This window comes from Elephas maximus, chromosome 7, assembly GCF_024166365.1.
Source record: "Elephas maximus indicus isolate mEleMax1 chromosome 7, mEleMax1 primary haplotype, whole genome shotgun sequence".
NCBI classification, from domain to species: domain Eukaryota; kingdom Metazoa; phylum Chordata; class Mammalia; order Proboscidea; family Elephantidae; genus Elephas; species Elephas maximus.
The window spans coordinates 72387338-72408595 of NC_064825.1; the positions used below are offsets into that span (position 1 = coordinate 72387338).

Below are 21258 nucleotides of genomic sequence, written 5' to 3' on the forward strand. Positions count from 1 at the left end.
TTTTAATAATTTGGGTCCATTGTGATTTTACTTTGTCGGCCATGACTGAACCAGTTCAAACTGATTCAAAGCCCTATTACACTCAGAAGCCTTGAATCACACTGTTGTCCTAGGAATGGCTCAACTCCAACTCCAGCTCCAACTCATGACTCAACAGAACCTCGAGAACACAACGGTACCTTCTTTGGCCCCAGCAAGTATTGGTTTGTCTCTGAGAACTCAATAGGCATTCAAATAGTCCTTGGAGCTTAGGAGGTAAGACAACTCACTTTAATTCACTGTGGTCATTTTGGACAGGCATGATGGAAGAATTTATATTTTCAGATAATTCCCCAGAAACAGTGACTGGAGGCCAGTGTGGATACACAAGGACACCATGTAATCCCTGGGCCCAAACCACAGTACCTAAAGCCCATCCTTCTGTCTCTGAGATTCCAAGGATCCTCGGGATGCAGAGAAGCACCTCCCAGTGGCTAACTGGCTTCCCATATAGAGTCCCAAGGACAGAATATCAGAATTCACCTAACCATTTAATAAATTCATTCAACAATTATTTTATGAGAACCTACTTATTCCAAATACTGTTCTAGACATTAGAGGTACAGCTTTGAACAAAACAAACATGGTCCCTGTCTTCATGGAGATTAAATTCTAGTAGAGAGAAACAAATAATAAAATATGTCTATTCAGGTTGAGAATGCTAAAGAAAAAGAAAGTAGGGTTAAGGGAATGGAGTATGACGGCAGAGAAGAAAGTGAGGGAGCAGCAAGTCACGGGAATACCTGAAGGAAACATTCCTTACAGAGGGAACAGCAAGTGCAAAAGTCCTGAGGCTGGCTGTGCCTCACATGTTTGAAGAACAGCAAGGAGTGGGGCTGAAGCAGAGTAATAAGAAGAGCAGGAGGAAATGAGGTTAGAGAGTTAATAGGGTGAAGTGGGAGTGGTACCAGATTTATAGGGTCTCACGGGTGATTTGGATTCCATGCGTATGAGATGGCAGCTCTTAAGATGATTTTAGGTGAGGAGTGGCATGACCCAACTTCATTTTAAACAACCCATCAGGCTGCTGTGTTGAAAGAGGGAAAGAGAAGCTCAGGGACCAGTTAAGAGGGTACTACAAGAGTCCAGGCAAGAGAAAACAGTGGTGTGGACGAGGGTAGTAGCAGTGGAGGCCATGAGAACAGTCTGATTCTGGACACATTTCAAAGTAAAGTTCCCTGAAAATGTTTCTGATGCCAGGTAGTGCTGGCCATTATCAGCTTCTTGTACGGGTAGATCAAAGGACAAACTAATTTGGTCCACTAAGCCGCAGGCTGGACATGTAAAGGTGGAACTATCTCACTGCAGAGCTCCAAGCAGGAAGCCATGTGACTATGTGCCAAGGGAGGTGGGGAAGACCTCAGATCTGGCTGGGGAGGGGCCCCACCCCTGGCCTCTAAAGGGCTAGGTGCCTCATAGGCAAACAGGGTTCCCGGCTTTTCAAAGTTGAAGAAGAACCTCTTCTGTAAAGGAAGCCTGGAAGGCAGGTTGGTGATTTAGGTTCTAGCTTTGGTTCTATTACCTCCAACTGTGTAAGTCATTTGAGGCTGGGTCTCGGTTCCACACGTGTAAATGAGAATCATAATATAGCCCCCACAGGGTTCTTCTGAGGCTTAAGTGAACTGTACCATGCTATGTAAATGCCAGCAGACAGGCTTGGAATCAGAATACATCCACCATTTCTTTTTTTTTTTTTTAATTGTGCTTTAGGTGAAAGTTTACAGCTCAAGTTAATTTCTCATTCAAAAATTCATACACATATTGACATTGACTGCAATCCCCACAATGTGACAACACACTCCCTCTTTCCACCCCGGGTTCCCTTTGTTCACTCAACCAGTTCCTGTCCCTTCCTGCCTTCTCATCCTGTTTTTGGACAGGAGCTGCCCATTTGGCCTAATACATCTGACTGAACTAAGAAGCATGTTCCTTATGTGTATTATTTTTTGTTTTATCTTGTTATTGTTGTTAGGTGCCATTGAGTCCCGTCTAATCTTTGTCTGAAGAGTGGGCTTCGGAATGGTTTCAGTTCTGGGTTAACAGACTGTCTGGGGGCCATAGTTTCAGGGGTTCCTCCAGTCTCTGTCAGACCATTAAGTCTGGTCTTCTTACATGAATTTGAATTATTCTACATTTTTCTCCTGCTCTATCCAGGACTCTCTGTTGTGTTTCCTGTTAGGGTGGTCATCGGTGGTAGCTGAGCATCATTTAGTTCTTCTGGTCTCAAGCTGGTGGAGTCTCTGGTTCATTTGGTCCGTTAGTCCTTTGAGTTAGTATTTTCCTTGTGTCTTTGGTTTTCTTCATTCCCCTTTGCTCTGGGTGGGATGGGACCAACGGATGTATCTTAGATGGCCACTTGCAAGGTTTTAAGACCCCAGACACTACTCATCAAAGTGGGATGTAGAACATTTTCTTTCTAAACTATATTATGCCGGTTGGCCTAGATGTCCCCTGAAACTAGAATATATCCACCATTTCTTAGGCCCTCCCTCGGCCTCTGTTTCCTGATCTATAAAAATGAGGGTAATAACACCTCTTAGGGCTACTGTGAAGATAAAAGCAAATAATGTATGAAAAGCGCTGGGTGCAGAAAAATGCCTCAATTACTGTAAAATCCCCTCGAGGCCTCTAAGTGATGTTTGATCTGACCCTAATGGGTCCTCTTCTGTGCCATCACTTCACCCCTGCCAACTCTGTCCACCTTTCCCACCTGCCCAGGTGAGGCACTCAGGTGGGGCTAGAAGAACCTGAGGCATTGGGAAGACTCCCTCACCCACACTCCTCTCTCCTGCCACATTCCTGTCAGGCCCAGTACCAGGGTTCCACTCCTACAGTCTCGGAAAAAGTTCCCAGCAATTTTAAAAGTCTCAGACTCCAGTCTACCAGAAACAATAGGCTCCTGCAGGTTGGTCATGCAGACTTCTGCTCTCTCAATTCCTCTGGATCTCCCTGCTGGTGGCACTGACCTTACAGGGCCTGTGTGAACATCCAGTGAGCAGCAGATGGCCTGGTAAACAGTGGGTGCTGAGTACATGGTATCTATGTGGTTACAGAAACAATTCCAGGACACTATTTCTGCTCTTGTCCCTGGGAACCCTCCTAACACCAGACTGCAGACCAGAAAAACACAGCCAGGTGCAATGGTATTAGATAGTTCCACTTTCCATGTCTGCAAATGTCATTTTCACATAATTTCTGCCATACTCACAACCTCAGCTAAAGTTTAAAAGTCTTGCACAAGTACCTTAGGCAAAGTCTCGCATATAAATTACCAGCCATGGAAATAAGTCCTAGGGGCCTCGGAAATCAGGACAGACCAAAGGAAAATAAGCCAGCAGGCCTGAGAAAAATGTGAACGTTTTCTCCAATTTTTTTTCCTTCTCTTTTCTATCATCGTTGGGTGGGAGTTAAGGAAGCTGGGGGAGGATGGCAAACAAGAGGATGTTAGGGTATTAGTATCTGCCAGATAATTAAGTCTATGAGTAATTATGTTAAATTGCGGGGAGCAAACGTCTAAATATAAAGAGTATTTTTCCTCTAAGTCATCTTCAGTTGAAGCTGATAAATACATAGGGTTCACTGATTTGAATCCATCTCCTTCCCCTTTTAAGAAATACCTGTGGCTCTCTTTTTTTCTCACAGCACCCACACCTTTCCCCTGAAGCACTGAGTGTCAATCGCACCAGGTCTGAAGACTTGACAGTGTGTAGGGCCGAGACCACCAGGTGACAGGATTTCCACACCTCCCCTGAGAGCCATGAGGAAGGGTGAGGTGAGGAGACCCTGGTGTCTTTCACTTGCAGGGGGTCAGATTCTAAATAGGCCACCCTTCAGATGCTCACACTGCCCATTCTTTATCTCCATCCCTTCTTTTTTAAGGCAGGAGTGCTGCCAGGCAGTGGTGTGGGTTACCTGCCTTTCCCCTTTTGAAGGCCAACGCCTCACCTGCCAGGAGGATCGCTCGCAGGCTCCATCCTACTTCTTACAGCACCCCCTGCAGAGTTGTGATGAATCACTACCACCTCACCATACCCAACCCCAGCATAGTCCATCATCCTCCCCCACAACCACAGCGGGGGGCCCAGTCACACCCCTGCTCAAGCCCCCTCCCTGGACCTGCACCACTCTCAGGATGAAGCTCCAATTCCTCTGAGGGGTCCATTCCACAGCCTCCTCTCCCCATGTCCTTGAACACGCCATGTTCTCACACAGGTCTGTCCTTGCTGCTTCCTCGCCCTGGAACAATACCCTAATAAGTCCCCTCACCCAACAAATCCCTGCTTGTTTTTCAAGACCAAGCCTGGCCAACACGTACATAGTACTTTTTACATTCTGAGTACTTTATATTAGGTCATTTAATCCCCACAGCAATTATTATTGTCTCTATTTTTACGGATGGGGAAACTGAGGGTCCAGATTACACAACTTGCTCAGCATCACACCATAAGCTAGTGTCAGGACTGGGATTCAAACCCAGGCAATCCTATACCAGGGTTCAAGCTCCTGACCACGGCCCATGCTCCTGACCACTGGATCATTCTGCCTCTCCGTTCTGTTTTCTCTACTCTGCTCTTACTCATTTAGTATCCAGTGTCCAGATCAGTGGTTGGCACACATCAAGTGCTCAGGAAGTCTGCTAAACGACGGAACCCCCGAATGATGGATGCTGAGCCCCCTGGCTAAGGCACACACTTCTCTCTTCCCCACCTGATCCCAGCTCATAAGGCCCCCACGTCTTCCCAGACTCATCTAGCCCCTGATTAGTTCCCTTTCAGTGTTCCTCTTCGTGCTGCACCTGAACCACTTACCTTGATACTTAATCACACATCACCTGACCATCCTATCACCTGACGGTTGTGTGGACATCTTGCTTCACCGGCTCCCTGGGCTCCCTGATATCCCCCAGAGTATAACAAATAGGGTGCCAGGTACACAGCACAAACAGATAAAGAAATGCTGAGCTGAATCTGACCTCCCTCTCCATTCTTACACCATCACTAGAGCTATTTCTTCCCTTGCCCAGGGAAAGAGTCATGGCTTGGGTCAGACATGACCTGTGCTGCACCTATATCCAAATAGCCTAAACTCAGATGCTATAACAGCCAAGATCAAAATAGGGGCAGCTGTGGCTATAAACAAAAAGCCCTGGTGGCACAATGGTTAAGTGCTCACCTACCAACTGAAAGGTCGGCAGTCTGAACCCAGCAGCTGCTCCATGGGAAAGATGTGGCAGTCTGCTCCTGTAAAGATTACAGCCTTGGAAATCCTATGGGGAAGTTCCACTTTGTTCTATAGGGGCTCTATGAGTCAGAATCAACTCGATGGCAATGGATTTGATTTTTTGGGTTTGGTGGTTATAAACAGCAAGTAAAGCTGAATGTTTTTAATATTTTGGAACCCATCAGGATGTTGAATGCCCTCTATTAGAAAGCCCCCGTAGTTGAAAATCTGAGCTAGCTGAACAATATATACAGATACCCTCGCTGCATACCAGAAGACAGGAGTCCCTGCAGGATAGTCAAGGAATTACCCATATCAGTTTGGACCAGCGCAACCATTACAAGGAAAAGGCAAAATATCTAATGTTGATTGAAATAATTACTAAAATGCATTGAGTCTATACTATGTTCAGGAAACTAAATGCTTTACATGTATTATCTCATTTAATCTCCGCAAAAGACCTATGGGGTAGATACTAGTATTACCTACTTAAAAAGGTCCAATAACTTGCCCGAGTTCCACAGCCACAAAGCCCCCGTAATCACCCACTACCCTATCTAAAGTGCCCCATCTAAAGTCTGGAGTGGGAACAACTGAACTGTAAGCAAGGCCAGCAAGACTTCCCAAAGGGAGGGAGTCACAGTGCAGTCCCCTACAGGCAGGCAAGACTTCCAAATGGGAAGGCATCACAGCACAGCCCCCTACAGCCTTGGAGGGAAACAGATCTGAAGCCACATCTGGCTCTGCAAAGGTTTCAGAAGTTGCTGGTTGCAGTCTAGCCAATTCCAACTCATGGCAACTCCATGTGTGTCAGAGTAGTCTATGCTCCATAGCGATATTTCAAAGGCTGATATTTTGGAAGTAGACTGCCAGGCCTTTCTTCAGAGGTGCCTCTAAGGAACCACCAACCTTCCAGTTAGCAGCCTAGCAGGTTAACCAATGCACCACCAAAGGAGTCTATTCAGGGATGGGAGAGCCAGGGACACGTTTTCAATCTGCACGAACAAAGTCAAGAACTTAAGGTCCTCAGCAAGAACAAAGTCTCCTAAGCAATGGAATGGTTAACGTAACTGAAAAGCTGGATCTCAGAGCAGTCCTCTGCCCTGCAGACATCACCTTCACGTTCTGCTAGGTTCTAGTCCTGAGCTACCAGGCCTAGGCAGGCCCCTTCCCACACCACACAAGCACAGGCAAGTCTGTGGCTCTGTCAGGACTAGAGTGATTCCCCTCCCTGAGGCTCTGCTTCTGAGCCAATGGCATTTCTGCGCCCCCCTCCCCAGGGCCCACTGCTCCTACCACCCCGGCCCTCACAATGCCCCCCAGGCACCTGTGGGGAAGAAAAGTCACCTTCTCCCTGCGTCATCCCACAGCCTATCTCCCTCCTCCTCCTACCAGAAACATCCCAGGGCAAGGACCCTGAGCAGCAAATCTGGAGCCAGCAGGAAAAGTGTTGTTGCTTTTACGTGCTGTCAAGTCGGTTCTGACTCATAGCGACCCTACGAACAACAGAATGAAACACTGCCTGATCCTGCACCAACTTCACAATTGTTGTTATGCTTGAGCCCATTGTTGCAGCCACTGTCAATCCATCTCGTTGAGGGTCTTCCTCTTTTTCACTGACCCTCTACTTTACGCTAAGTCTCCCCAAATACCAAAGTTTATTTTTGAAATATTCTTTCCACTTTCTCTGGGTGGGCTGGTGGAGGCGCGTTGTCCATCCCTAAAGGAAGTCAAGTCCAAAGTAAAAGCTCTTGGTTAGGAAGGTCTACTCCTCTCCTCATCCTCCTCACGGGAACCCTTGGCCTGCCAGAGACGGAAATGAGAGAGGCTTCTCCAGACATCAGGGAGCAGGCGAACTTAACCAGCCAGTGGGTGTTCTCTGTTCACCAGGCACTCGATGAGCAGGGGACAAGACAGAGGAAACCAAGGGCCTGCCTCAGCTGGTTTCTGAGCTCAGGGTGTGGCTAGCTGGACAGACTCTACAGGAGGCGTGTCCGGGAAGAGGACCCTTCCTCAGGGGACCACTGCAAAGCCCAGGGGGTTTCTCTATAATTGTATGAGTCTATGAGGGTAGTGGGAAGTCCCTGAGTGGTGCAAATGGTTAACACACTCAACTAACCAAAAGGTTGGAGGTTCAAGTCTACCCAGTGGCCCCTTGGAAGAAAGGGCAATTCCTACCAAACTAGCCAGGGCTCTGTCCAGCAGCTGACTCAATACAAGGAACTCGGTTTCCTGCAAGTGAGTCCTAAACTGATAGCCTAAGCCACGCCCTCTCTTCTGCATGGCCACAGCCTGTAAGTGACTTGAGACGTTTGAGTATTTCACTGAAACAAATCAGAGCCAGTTTCTGCAGCACAGCCACCACCAAGCACAGTAGAGCAGGCCGAGCAGGGCACAGAGAGACTGTGATGACCTAGTTAAGGACTGCTGGGTTGACCCTGCCCTGCCACCTAGCACCTATGCAGCAAGCTACTTAACCTGGCCAAGCCTCACTTTCCTCACCTGTAAATGGGGATGATAACAGCACCAATCCTAGAGAGCTGCTTTAATGATGAAATCAGTCCATGTCTAGTAAGCCCTCAGAACACTGCCCGTACAAAGTGAGCACTAGATGAGCGTTTGTAAAATAAAGACACAGTAAAAATTAAGTCCCTGGGTGGTGCAAACAGTTAATGCGCTCACTGCTAACTCAAAGGTTGGAGGTTCGAGTCCACCCAAGCACCTTGGAAGAAAGGCCTGGCGGAAGAAAAATGAGCCATTGAAAACCCTATGGAGCACGGTTCTACTCTGACACACATAAGGTCGCCATGAGTCGGAGACATTAGAAACTAGTTAAAAGAAATTAGCTTCTCAGTGTGGCAGCCCCTCTGCCTCTGCACTCAGCTTACCAGAATCCCAGAGCCAAGCAAAATTCAACTAAAACCTTAAAGAAAAAAAATAAATTATCAAGCCTTTCCACTGACTCAAGGAGGCAATCAGCACCACCCAGAACTCCCTTCCCAATGAGCAGCCTTGAATGGCCCAGCAAGATCATCCCACGACACAATTATTACACCTTAAGTTACTGGGCTCCTCTGACACAGGGAGCCTTTTAAATAAAAAAAGTGTACTTTGGGCTGTAATTTAAATACCTGTTCACAGAATAAGAAATCAATTACTTTTCTCTCCTCAAAAGAATTAATATCTTCTCTGAGCTTCAGAAACCATCTAGTGCCAAACACACAACACATCCATGCATTTTCAGGTGAGGAGGGTTGGGAAAAAGCCGAAACAAAGGCCGACCAATCTTTCTACAGCTCCCACCCACGTAACAAAGCTGGAAAAAAAAAAAAAGTAATTATTCAAACCCTCAGTAAATAGATGTAATTTCAGGTACCACTGTTTCCATTTAGAAATGCATTAATGGGTACAGTGAGTACAGACACTTAGCTTCACGGCATTCATCCGTCTATATATTTTTTTTTAAGTCCCCAATGTGGTGAGGGAAAAAATATCTTTCCAAACACTTTCTTGGGTAGGGAAGGGAATAATTTTCCCTCCCAGGGACCCTGACCAATGACTTTGTCTCTCCTCACCCCCTCAGCTTACAAACCCCACTTCACTCCAATCTCCAGTCTCCTTGTATGTCTGCCACTTTCAAGAGAGTTAATGTCAAATGTCAAATCAATCGACCCACACCTATTTGGTTAAGCACCAACTCTACCTGATGCTGTCCTAGGAAGCTGGTGGGCTGTTCATGGCACCAAGTCACAATCTTGTCCCTCATCTCCCCCAGGACCAGCTTAGAGAAGACAGCCAGGCCAACTACCTGTATGACTTACTCATCATCACCGCTGGCTGCCAGGACACATTTAGTCTCCTACACAGAGGAAGCATTTCCATTTCTCAACTTAATTGTAGCCTGCTTGCCTTCTCTGGCTTTCAAATGTCAACCACTCAGAGCAACCTGCCACGCCAGTCTCTCCTCTCCCCCCAGGAGGACCTCCAAGTGGTCATGGGTTCCGCAATGTGGAGTTGCCAGCCAGCCCCCTAGGTAGAAGACATAGTTCCCATTCAAGGGTCACCCCCAAGAATAGCCCCTCTGCTTCCCTCTGGGCCTGACAGCATCCTCTGGACAGAGGTGAGGGCACCACATTCCCAGCCTCCATTGAGGAAACCAGGAGCTGACTGGTAGTTGTTAACAGACAGCTGTCCCCTGCTGGGTAGTGCAAACAGTTAGTGCTTGGTTGCTAACTGAAAAGTTGGTGGTTCAAGTCCACTCAGAGGTTCCTCTGAAGAAAGGCTAGAGATTTACTTCTGAAAAAAATCAGCCACTGAAAACCTTATGGAGCACAGGTCTACTCTGACACATAGTGGGTCGCCATGAATCAGAATCAACTTGACAGCAACTGGTTCTGGTACCCCACTGACATTTTCTCAAGGCCTTCCACCCTGCTAAACCCAACTAATTCTGACATCTGATCCTCCTGTGAATGAGAGGGACCCACAATGCGTTAGCACCTACTATGTGCCAGGTAGCATCATACTAAGAGCTTCATATAAAAAAAAAAATTTTTTTTTTATATGAATATAGGCTACTGCATTTAATTTTCAAGTAACACTACGGAGGAATGTAGCATTATCATTATTTTACAGATTGGAAAGCTGAAGCTCAGAGAGGTTTTCACTTTCTGAGTCTCTAAGAATTACCTGGGGAGTCTATAATATATGAAGGTTCCCAGTCCCACCCACTAAAGGTTCTGATTCAGCATTCCAGAATGTTGCTCTAGTTTATGTCTACTATCACTGCCTCATCAAGTGTTTTCAGAGAGGTGCCAGGGCTCTTGCCTTCCAATAAAGGAGCTATATGCCTTCCCAGGCAGTGCAAATATTAAACTCGGAAACCCTCTCCACTGGGGGTAGACGTGGGGGATGGACAGAAAGTAGAAATCAAAGCAGCACATTTGGAAAATATCATCATACATATAAGAAATCTATTCATTTTCTCTCTGGCTGGACCCAGCCACATGGGGGCTCTGAAGATGAGAAATAATTTCTTTGATATTTAGCACCAACCATTAGTGCTTAGGGGTGTGGTGGCACACTGGTTAAGCATTTGGCTACTAATCAAAAGGTTAGCAGTTCAAATCTGCCTGCCGCTCCTTAGAAACCCTGTGGGGCAGTTTTACTCTCTTCTATAGGGTCACTCTGAGTTCAAATCGACTCATTGGCAATGAGTTTAGTTTTTGGTATTAGTGCCCAGCTTCCTTTTAAAGACAATAAGAAAGCACAATTCTCCCTTTGGCTATCCCGATCTTGGGAGATTTTTCCAGAGGAAACTCTAGCTCCTCTGCCGGTTGTGCCACATTTCACCTTAAGAAAGGGCTTCTTTTACAGTAATAAATGAAAAAACCAAACCCACTGCCATCGCATTGATTCCAACTCATAGCAACCTTATGGGACAGAGTAGAACTGACCGATAGGGTTTCCAAGGCTGTAACCGTTACACAGGCAGACTGCCACATTTTTCTCCCACAGAGCAGCTGGTGGGTTCAAACCACCAACCTTTCGGTTAGCAGCCAAGCACTTAACCACTGCACCACCAGGACTCCTTTACAGTAATAAGAAAACAAAAATCAAAAATGTTGTCATCGAGTTCATTTTGACCCACAGCGACCCTATAGGACAGAGTAGAGCTGCCCCACAGGGTTTCCAAGGAGCAGCTGGAGGATTCGAACAGCTGACCTTTTGGTTAGCAGCTGAGCTCTTAACGACTGCGCCACCAGGGCTCCCCTTTATAGTAATAGATCATTCTTATAAAGCATGTACTATATGCCATATACTGTTCTAAGTAGCTAGGTATTGTCATTATCCCCATCTTAGAGTTGAAGAAACTGAAACAGAGAGGTTTCAGTGACCTGTCTAAGCTAGTAACAGAGCCAAGCTTTCGTCCTGAGCCTTCAGCTCTAGAATTCATATTCCTCATCACCACAAGAGTTGGGGGAACCCTTAGGGCTGTATCACCAATTACATCACTCTCCTAAAGCCAAGACACAAGTGAAGGATTTTATCCAGTCAGTCCCTACTCCTCCACACAGCACCAGCCTCTTCAAGACCTAGACCTTCAAGTCCCACCTCCCAATCATGTGCATGCACACACGCGCATACACACACACACACACATTATGGCCATCACCCCTACTCCCCAAGTCCTTACACTACCTCCAGTTCCCTCTCCTGCCCACTGCTCTGCTCCACAGCTGCCTAGCCTTCCTCACACTCACCTTTGAAGCTCCCCTATCCCCACGGCCCTCCCCTCATGAGCTCCTCATCCCCAATAACCCATATGATACTGTCCATATGTTCCTCTCCTCCCTTGTACTGGAACTGTTGGGGGGCAGATGCTCTCTCCACAGCATCCAGCGTGGAGACTGGCATATACCAAAACCAAATCAAACCTACTGCCATTGAGTCGATACCGACCTACAGCGACCCTGTAGGACAGAGTAGGACTGCCCCATAGAGTTTCCAAGGCTGTAAATCTTTACAGAATTATACTGCCACATCTTTCTCCCTCGGAGCGGCTGGTGGATTCCAACCACTGACCTTTTGGGTCACAGGTGAGCACTTAACCAGTGTACCACCTGGGCTCCTTGACTGGCATATGCCAAAACCAAAGCAAACGCACTGCCATAAAGTCAATTCTGACTTATAACAACCCTATAGGACAGAGTAGAACTGCTCCATATAGTTTCCAAGGAACACCTGGTAGATTTGAACTGCAGTCCCTTTGGTTAACAGCTATAGCTCTTAACCACTACGCCACCAGGGTGATACTTAATTAGAGTCTGGAGACTGAATGAATAAATTCTTGACCCAAAACCGCCCAGACTGTTTAAGCTGCTCCTCCAATAAGGTACTCAAGGTTGCCCATTGGTTCCATCTGTGGACATGTATGGGCAACTCAAACAGAGAGCATATGATTATTGTCGAGGCCTCGATATGCATAATCCTAAACGATTGCTCTGGCTCCATTGCTCCCAAGAAGGGACAGTCTCGTCTCCCATTTCACTCAGGGGGACAGAACACAGAAGGCTGTGCAGCCGAGAGCCTGCGCACAGGGTCGGGATGGAGCCTCTGCCCCCTCCATCCCTAAGCACGCTGCCCCCCCATCTGCACTGCAGAGTGTGTTCCAAAAGACACCAGAGGTAGCCAGCAGCCCCTGGAAGAGACTGCTTGCTAACCCAAAACTGTCAGACCTCAAAAGGGTGAAGGCTCTGTCTTGGCAGGAAAAGTCCCTAAGAAACTCTGAGAAACTTGCTGTGACGCTGGAAATGCTCTTCTGGCAGAACCTGAAAGAGACATCCTGGCTCTAAGCAGGCTTAAGAGGCTCATCAGCCCCTAAGCTGTGGTCAGCTGACATCTGGGGGTATGCAGAGGGGGTAGCAGTCTAGCTTAAGGAAGTTCACCTCCCTAGAGGGCCACAGACCCTCCCACCACCCTGCCTGGGGTTCATCCACCCCACTCATCAGTCTTCTACCCTGTGGGGGACGTTCTGAAGGAGGCTCAAAGGGGCTTCTGCCTCTGGGGGTCATCAGGGAAGGTGTAGGTGTCCAGTTTGGGGACCCTATTTGGAGGATTCAAAACAGAAGTGGTAATGGGAGTCAGAAGACACCATGTATCATAGCAGAAACAGCACGGAATTTGGAGCCAAGAAGACTTAGGTTTAAGTCCCAGCTCCCCCACTAACGCTCTGGCCTTGGGCAGATCTTCTATCCACCCTCCCCAGCCTCAACTGCATGATCTGCAAAACGAGGACAATAAAAATGCCTGCTTCTAAAAGAATGTATGTATTTTTCAATTACAAACACCATGAAGATGATTATTATTGACACCTGTGACCTGGGAGGCACCAGACAATAAGTATTCCCTTCAAAGGCAGAGCCGATAACCAGGTGGCTGCCCAGATTAAGGAGCGGACATCTGTGCAGCCCTCTAAATGCCCAGGAAAGAGGCAAACCAGGAGCCGTTTTCACACCTCCTTACCCTGGGCTCTCAGCCCCCGGGTCTCTGCAGCCTGGACAAGATTCCCATGTCCTGGAGGTAGTGTAGCTCTGTTGATGAACAAGGTTATTTCATTTTATTTTAAATTAAGTTTTTATTTGGAAATTTCAAACTTGTAGAAATGTTGCAATAATAATAATAGTACAAAGAACACCCGTATATACCCCCACCCAGACTTACCCGTTGTTAATATTTTGCCCACCCACCACACATATACCACATCCACCTACCACACATATACACACACAATTTTTTTCTGAACCATTTAAGAGCAAATACTTTAGTATGTATTTCCTAAGAATAAGGGCATTCTTTTAATTAACCACAGTGGTTATGCAGTTTTTACCAGTCCAATGCAGTTGAGACCTACAGTTTGCCCGCTCCTGACCCAGGCAATCCCAATTCAAGGGCACCTGACTTCTGCAGCAACAGCTGAATGTGATCAGGCCACAGAATTCACAGCCCCACCCCACCGTATAGCTGGTGGATGCACTCAACAGGAGCTCACATTTATTGGACACTTACTGTGTGCCAGGCGCTGTGCTAAGGCCTGTCCATCAGTTACTCATATAATCCTCACATTTTGCCCCAATTTACTGGGGAGGAAGCAAGGCTTAAAGCAAGTGGATAACCTGCCAAGGTAGGGAGCTGTAAGTGGTGGAGCTGGAATTAGAAATACAAAGTCTGACTCCAGAGCCCGAGCTTAGGCACTGCTTCCTTACAAACGCTACCACCCACATACGCAACCCCTACACATTTTTTTGCTTGATGAATTGCCTGACTGTGCTTTGGGCTTCAAGAAAATCCAACCCTGCTGTCCTGACCTGCATCCAGATAACTATGAGCAGGCTGGATGCAAGAGAGCTGACCTGGCATAATCTGGCCCAAGCAAGAGATGCTCTGAGGTCACAGCAATTGCTGATGTTGTTTTCCTCGAGGACAGTTGTCCCTGCCACTTTGGGTCATGTAGGGCCCAGAGAGGCTGGAAGGCCACTGAGCAATCTCACCACGCTTCCTTGTCACCTAAAACTTAACAGGGGAATAGGTACATGTTTCTGTTCAGACAAACACAAAGCCATACAATAACATGATGTATTTTTTCCAAGGTTTTGATCTTAATGAAAAATATGGCAGGCGGTTTTCTAACGAATTAAATTGAGGGTAAAGTCTGCATGAATTTTTGAACAGAACCAACATTTTGGTGACATTTTCTGCATCCAGGCTCCCAGGTGGTTGGCCTTTCCTCTCATCTGTCATTAGAGCTTTCATTGAAAAGCTGAACTAATACAGTGCATGGCTTTAGGGAACTCACTTTACTCCTCCGAACCCAAATTTTTACACTACAGAATGCAATGATGGTGAGACTCAAACCAGAGAATGTTTGTGAAACAGTTGAACACTTCTCATTTCAGAAAAACAAAAAGCAAAATGTTTTGACAGCCACTGAAAGCAGAAAATACCAGAAAGATGTTTACTTGTGTTTTATTTAAAAACAAGAGGCATATAAAACCATATTCCTCTGTGTTCTCCCCTCTGCCAAAATTTACTTCATGCCAGCTTACTGAGATGCTACTGTCTTGCACTGAGCAAAAAGATTCAAACTCACGCTCTCCCCTGAAGAAAGAGAGAGCTGCAGGAGGCGCCTTGTGAAATCACCAACTATTCCACATCATGAAGTGCTCAAGGTTTTCTGCTGCAAGAAATGGACTCTCCCGCTGCTGTCGAGTCGATTCCGACTCATAGCGACCCTACAGGGCAGAGTAGAACTGCCCCATAGAGTTTCCAAGGAGCGCCTGGTGGATTCAAACTGCTGACCTTTTGGTTAGCAGCCATAGCACTTAACCACTATGCCACCAGGGTTTCCGTAAGTGTGAGGAGCAACTGATGCATCCTGAAAATCTCACACAACTTTCCTGTCCAAGAATCCATCAGGAAAAAAAAAATCAGCTGTGTCAATGTTTGGTCCCTAACCTTACCAAGCCATATTAGAGAAGGACACATACACACAAATCAGTCTCTAATATTCAGAGGTGCTTGTGGCAAATCTGAGAAAGACTCAAACAAAACAGTCTTTATGTGGGAAGAAGAACAGTTAGTCACAAAACCTTAAATTTCTCAAGAAATTATCACAAAAAGGTAGTTGACACTGTCACACGCTGCTTTCCCCTAGGCTTGGGAGGATTCTGCTGAGGCCTTAGAGGGTAGGAAGTAGGGCTTTCTATAGGATAATCACTAGGGACTTAGCAAACAGTTACCATAGAAGAGTCAACAAAAGAGGACAGTTGACTGTAACTGTTGCCCGTACCGTCAATGCCCTTAAACACCCCAGCTCAAGGCTTTGCCTAGTTCTTCATGGGAAAGACAGAAACCACGCAGCAGCAGCACACACCTCTCCCTGACCAAATCTCCAAACCTCCTTACATCCATCCAGCCCTCCTGTCTTTCCTCCTGTCCAATGGACGAAGTGGGCTGCTCCTGTCAGAGACCAGTGGAGACTTGTGTTCTGGAACTCATCCCTCTCACCTCAGGAACACTACTCCAGCAATTGGCTCCTGTCTGCCCTGCATCATCTATTTTTCCCTCTCTTACTGGATCATTCCCATCAGAACAAAGCATACTGTAGAATCTCTCACTAAGAGAAAAAAAAAAAAAAAAGGAAGAAAATCCTCCCTTGAACCCGCATCACTCTCCAGTTACCAGCTCATTTCTCAACTCCACTTCCAATAAAACAACCTGAAAGATTTGCCTGTGCTTACTGCCTCCAGTTCCTCACCACATATTTTCTCTTCCACCTACTGCAGTCAAGTTTTTCCTTTATACTTCAGTGACCACTCATTTTCCTTGGTTTCCTCCTATCTTCTCAGTCTCCTTTGTTTGATCCACCTTTTCTCCCACCCTCTAAACACTGGTATGTCCCAAGGCTTAGGTCATGTTCTCTTTCCTGTCTACACTCTCTTCCTAGGTAGATTCATCCAATCCCCTAGCCCTGGAGAACAGCTGTAATATCCAAAAATTTCTCTTCAGTCTTTTCTCTTATCCAAGCTTCAGATTCATATATCTGACTACTTGATATATCACATCTGAAACATAACATAACAAAACAAGATCTCATGACTCCTATCCCAAAGCTGCTCCCTGCCCAGACTTCCCTTCTCAGTGGTACACCCACCATGCCCTCAGGTGTTCAAGCCCCAAACCTCTTCTCTTTCTCTCCCAACCATATCCATCCCATCAGGAAGGTCTTCAGACTCACGGCCTTAATCTGACTTCTCTCCATCTCCAAGGCTGCCACTCGTGATCAAGCCACCATCAGCACTTGCCTGGACCACAGCTACAGCCTCCTGCTGCTGGCCTGCCTTCTTGCAGTTGTCCACCTACAGTCCATTCTCCTCACGGCAGATAGACTGATCTTTCTAAAGATGCAAATCAGACGTCACTCCCACCTTAAAACCCTCCAATGGCTTCTCACTGGGCTTTGAATAAAGTTTAAAAAGTCCTTAACCTAACTCACAAAGCCATACATCATTTAGCTCTCTCCTACCTCTAACATTTTCGCATAGCACCCTCTCCCTTGTTCACCATGTTCCAGCTACCCTAGTCTTTCTGCTCCTTGCAGATGAGGATCTTTGGCGCTTTAGGGGCCTCGCTGGCTGGTCCCTCTTTCTGGAATGTTTTGCCCTTCATCATCACAAGGATGGCTCCAACTTGTCATTCAAATCTTAGTTTAAATGTCATCTATTCAGAAACACCGTCCCTGACTTCCCAATCCAATTAAAACACTTGATATTACACTTTATTTTAATTTTCTGTATAGTATAGTTACCACTGTTTATTTGTTTTCTGTTACCCACCTCCCCCCCACCTAGATTGCAAGCTCCATGAGCACCTGCACCTTTTCTGACTCATTTCTGTAGTCCCAATGTCTAGAAAAATGCCTGGCACATAAGAGGCATTTAATAAATATCAGCTGACCCAGTTATAAACCAGATGGGTCCACTGACAGAGAAGTTTTGAGCATCCCCAGACAGCTCCCCCCCACCACACACACACACACAGACACCAGGCAAGGAAACAGGACCACAGGTATTGCCCCAATCCTTTCTTCTAGAAACCTCATCCTTCAGTATTTCAATCATCTAATACGTGTGGGGTCTCATGCAAGAGCCCAAACCGAGAAAGGAGGTCTGGGATCTTTTGGGAACATCCCAGTTTCAAATACGCTGCTCCACCACTAACAATGTTTTCAAGTTGAAGAAGTGAATTCTGACTCGCAGTCTCCAAAAGTACACCCAGGAACAATCAGACCACCGTCCAGACCTTTGGCTGGTTCATTCATTCAGTGAACAAACATTTACCCAGGGCTTGCTCTGTGCCAGGCACTGGGGCAAAGGATCAAAAGCAGTTTCTGACCTCACGGAAACAGAAAGGCAAGCCCAGTGAGAAAACGCTGTGACACTGGAACATGGGGCGGGGGGAATAATGACTCTACAAGAGTTAAGACTCTGAACGACACCTTAATTTACTGTCCTTCAACCTTATTTCTACAGGTCCAGGTCTAACCTGGCTAGTGGGGACAACGTTCAGCGGTTTTTGAGGAAAACCTACGGCCTGACCAGTAGATGCAGAAGTGAGCGCCGCTGTTCCAAAACTGCTAACCAGGCGCGCGGAGTGTTTGACGAATATGATTGGTTGATCGGTCCCCTCCCCAACCCCACCCCTCCCCACAGGCCCACACAGAGGATGGGGGGAGGGGGAGGGCACGGCTGCGACCCTCCTCGACCATCCCAAAGAACTGGCCAAGGGGAAGGCCTCCCCAGGATATTCCCTTCATGTCCCCCTCGGGGCCGGTACCCGGCCCGAACTCTTGTTCTATTCTTCCCACTCCCGCCTCATCCCGGTCCAGACTCCGCGCAGCCCCAGAACTCAGCAGGGAGGCGTGTCCGGCCCCTCACACGCTAATCTTGCCCGATTGCCAGGTCCATGGCGCAGAGTTTGCAGCCCCTGACCGCCCAGCGGACCGATACCGGACCCGCGCCCCGCCTGGCGCCCTGGTCCCGGAGCGCAGATGCAGATTCCACCCCGCCTCGCTCCCTCCGGCCACACGACTCGGGCACACAAAACCCCACACGAGTGTGGCCGCGGCGCAGTGCGCGCCAATTCGCCCCGGGCCCGCGCGGGAGGGGAGGAGGGGAGAGAGGGGCGCCGGGCGCCCGGCGGGAAGCGGCCCGCCCGGGGCAGCACAGGTGCGAGCGCGGCGCGGCCCCCAGGCCCCGCGCGGCGGCTGCGCCCCAACTCACTCACTCGATGAAGTAGCTGGCGCCCTCCTCCGTGAAACCCTCTTCCCAGCCGCGGGGCAGGTCTGCGGAAACGCCAGAAAAGTCGGGTCAAACTTGGGCCGCAGCGGCGCGCGCCCGGAGCGCTCCCTGCCCGCCCGCGCGGCACTCACCTGAGCGGATCATGTGGCCCGAGTTGACGGGCTCGCCTGTACGCGGGTGCAGCCAGGTCGTGCGGCGGAGCTGGTCACTGAGGGGAGAGAGGTGCACCTGTTAGCGCCGCCGCCGCCCGGGGACGCCCGCCCGCCCGCCCGCTCGCCGGGCCCCGCGCCCCATGTCCCTGCCCGCACTCCCTCATTCCCGCGCCGCACTTGATGAAGAAAACGCGGCCGTCCTGGCACACGCCGTAGGACCAGTGCTCAGGTAGAGCGTCCCGCCGGACCGCCGCCGCCGCCATGTTCGCCGAGCGTGGAGCCGCCGAGGCCGCCGCGGGAAGGGGAGGAGGAGGCGGAGGAGGGGGCGGCGCGGGCAGCGGCGGGGCGGGCTCCGAAGGCCCCCCGGGGCGCTCCATCGCGGCGCGGGCTCCTCTGGGCACCAGCCCGCGACGAGGTCCAGGGAGCCCGAAGTCCCGACGCAGCCGCTGGAATTCACAGCCGCACCAGCCGGCCCCAGCGCGGCCACCGCGGCCTTTGTCCCCGCGCCTTCCCCGCCCCTGGCCCGTCCGTCCGGGCGCGCCCGCCGCGCTCCCCTTTGCCCCCAAGACCCGGGCGGGGCGAAGGGACCGTTGTCTGGGGCCTTGCGGCAGTCCGGAGTCCCGCGGTTGAATCGACAAACTGCAGAAACAGCAAACACCCCGAATGCTCCAGTAAATCCCTCCCGATCCCCACAGAACTTCTCCTACCGAGAAATGTATTTGTTTCTGAATCATGCAACCCTAAAGAGTCGCTTCCATATTCCGAGCCTCAGTTTCTTCCTCTGTAAAATAAAGTTAATAACAAATACTACACGGAATTGTTGTGTGGATTAAATAAAATAACAACGCTGTAAAGGGCTTAACTAAACCCTGGCACATAGAAGGTGCTCTGTTAATGCCAGGTCAAACATGATTTCATTTTCCCAAATTTGCAACTGGGATATGAAGCAGGAGAGTGCAGGTCCCGCCCCACATACACAGCCAACACCTGGAGTTGCAGGAATCACAGGCTTCTTCCTTCAACTTATGTCCAGTAACTGAAAAAAAGGTATGCTGAGAGCAGAGCGACTCGTCAAATGGGCCTCTAGTCGGGGCTCTGGAGGGCTATTTCTGCGCCTTCTCGTATTCAGGTCTCTGCTCTCATCACATCTCCTGGGACTGCCCTTGCCTGACCCCTCTGTTCAAAGAAGACCCTTCCTCTCCTCCCTTCACTCTCTATTCCATCACTTATTTGCCCTTAATTGGCATTAAGTGTTTGTGTGTGCTTATTGTCTTATTTGTTGTCTATTAGCACCCCCACCCCAAATGTCAGCTGGATGAAGGGAGGCACTGTGTCTGTCTCTCCAGCGCCTGGAACAGTGCCTACCTCATATGTGCATTTAATAGATGCCAATGAGTGAATGAAACACACTCCACACTCAGACACACCTACACAGTGAACACCAACTGAGCAGGAAGCTGGGCTCCTGGGAGTGAAAAGCCCAGCCTTCCAGAGGCATAGGCTTTAGTTGGTGGGAAGGCTAACAGGAAAGTGAGACTGTATGCATTGTGGGCACTAGTTATTCAGGGAGGCTCCCGGAAGAGGTGGGATTAGGCTGGGCCTTGAAAGACTGGTCAGATTTGACTGGGAAGAGAGCACCCCAGACTGGGGCGGGGGGGGGTGCTTATAAAGGGACAGTTCCTTGGTATTGGGGAAGGGGACAGTTAACTACAAGAGAGAGTTTGGTGTGCTTGTGGAGAACCCAGAACACCTGTCTCAGGGACTCAGGGAACTTCCTGCCTCTGAGGAGGCTCTTGAGCAAATGACATTAGGAAGTTGCTGGTGTTTTTATTTTTAAGCATTAAGTTACAATAAAACATGAAATGAGTAAAGGACATGAGCACACAGTTCGTAGAAAAGGAATACAAGTGGCTTTTAAACAAAGCTACTCAAGCACTTCATAATAGAAAAATTGAAACTAAGGCAAGTTACCATTTTTAGATATTAGGTTGCCAAAGATACACCTTGTGGAGAAAGGCATTCTTTCTTGTTCATTGTTAGTGGGACTATAAAATGGTTCAGCCTCTTTGAAAGACAATTTGGCAACAGCTATCACAATTTAAGGAAACCCTGATGGCATAGTGGTTAAGAGCTATGGCTGCTAATCGAAAGGTCGGCAGTTTGAATCTACTAGGCGCTCCTTGGAAACCCTATGAGGCAGTTCTACTCTGTCCTATAGGGTCTCTATGAGTCAGAATCAACTCGACAGCAAAGGGTTTGGTGTTTGTTCGTTTTTATCACAACTTAAATGCATATACCTTTTGACCTAGCAATGCCACTACTAGGAATTTATCCTACATTGGTGTTCACATAGGAGCACAAAGATGGGTATTCATTGCAGCATAATCTATAATTACAAAAGACTGGAAACAACCTAAATGTCTATCAAAAAGAACTGATTAATTAAATTATGGCATATTCCTCCAATGCAATGTTACACAATTGTTAAA

General features: G+C 48.2%; 1 protein-coding gene across 3 annotated transcripts in view; it reads right to left on the minus strand.

Moving 5' to 3' along the window:
* The window catches only part of PLEKHA7 (pleckstrin homology domain containing A7), a 236738-nt gene extending 217482 nt beyond the window's left edge, over nt 1-19256 (minus strand). The window contains exons 1-3 of one of the 3 annotated variants that reach the window (XM_049890554.1): nt 18926-19256; nt 18749-18825; nt 18604-18661 (exon numbers count right to left, since the gene is read on the minus strand). In XM_049890554.1, coding sequence (XP_049746511.1) covers nt 18604-18661; nt 18749-18825; nt 18926-19146 — 356 coding nt within the window. In that variant the 5' untranslated portion in view covers nt 19147-19256. The remainder of the gene's footprint in view (nt 1-18603; nt 18662-18748; nt 18826-18925) is intronic. The other 2 variants (XM_049890555.1, XM_049890552.1) reach the window with 2 other exon arrangements.
* Nucleotides 19257-21258: the final 2002 nt, after the last annotated feature.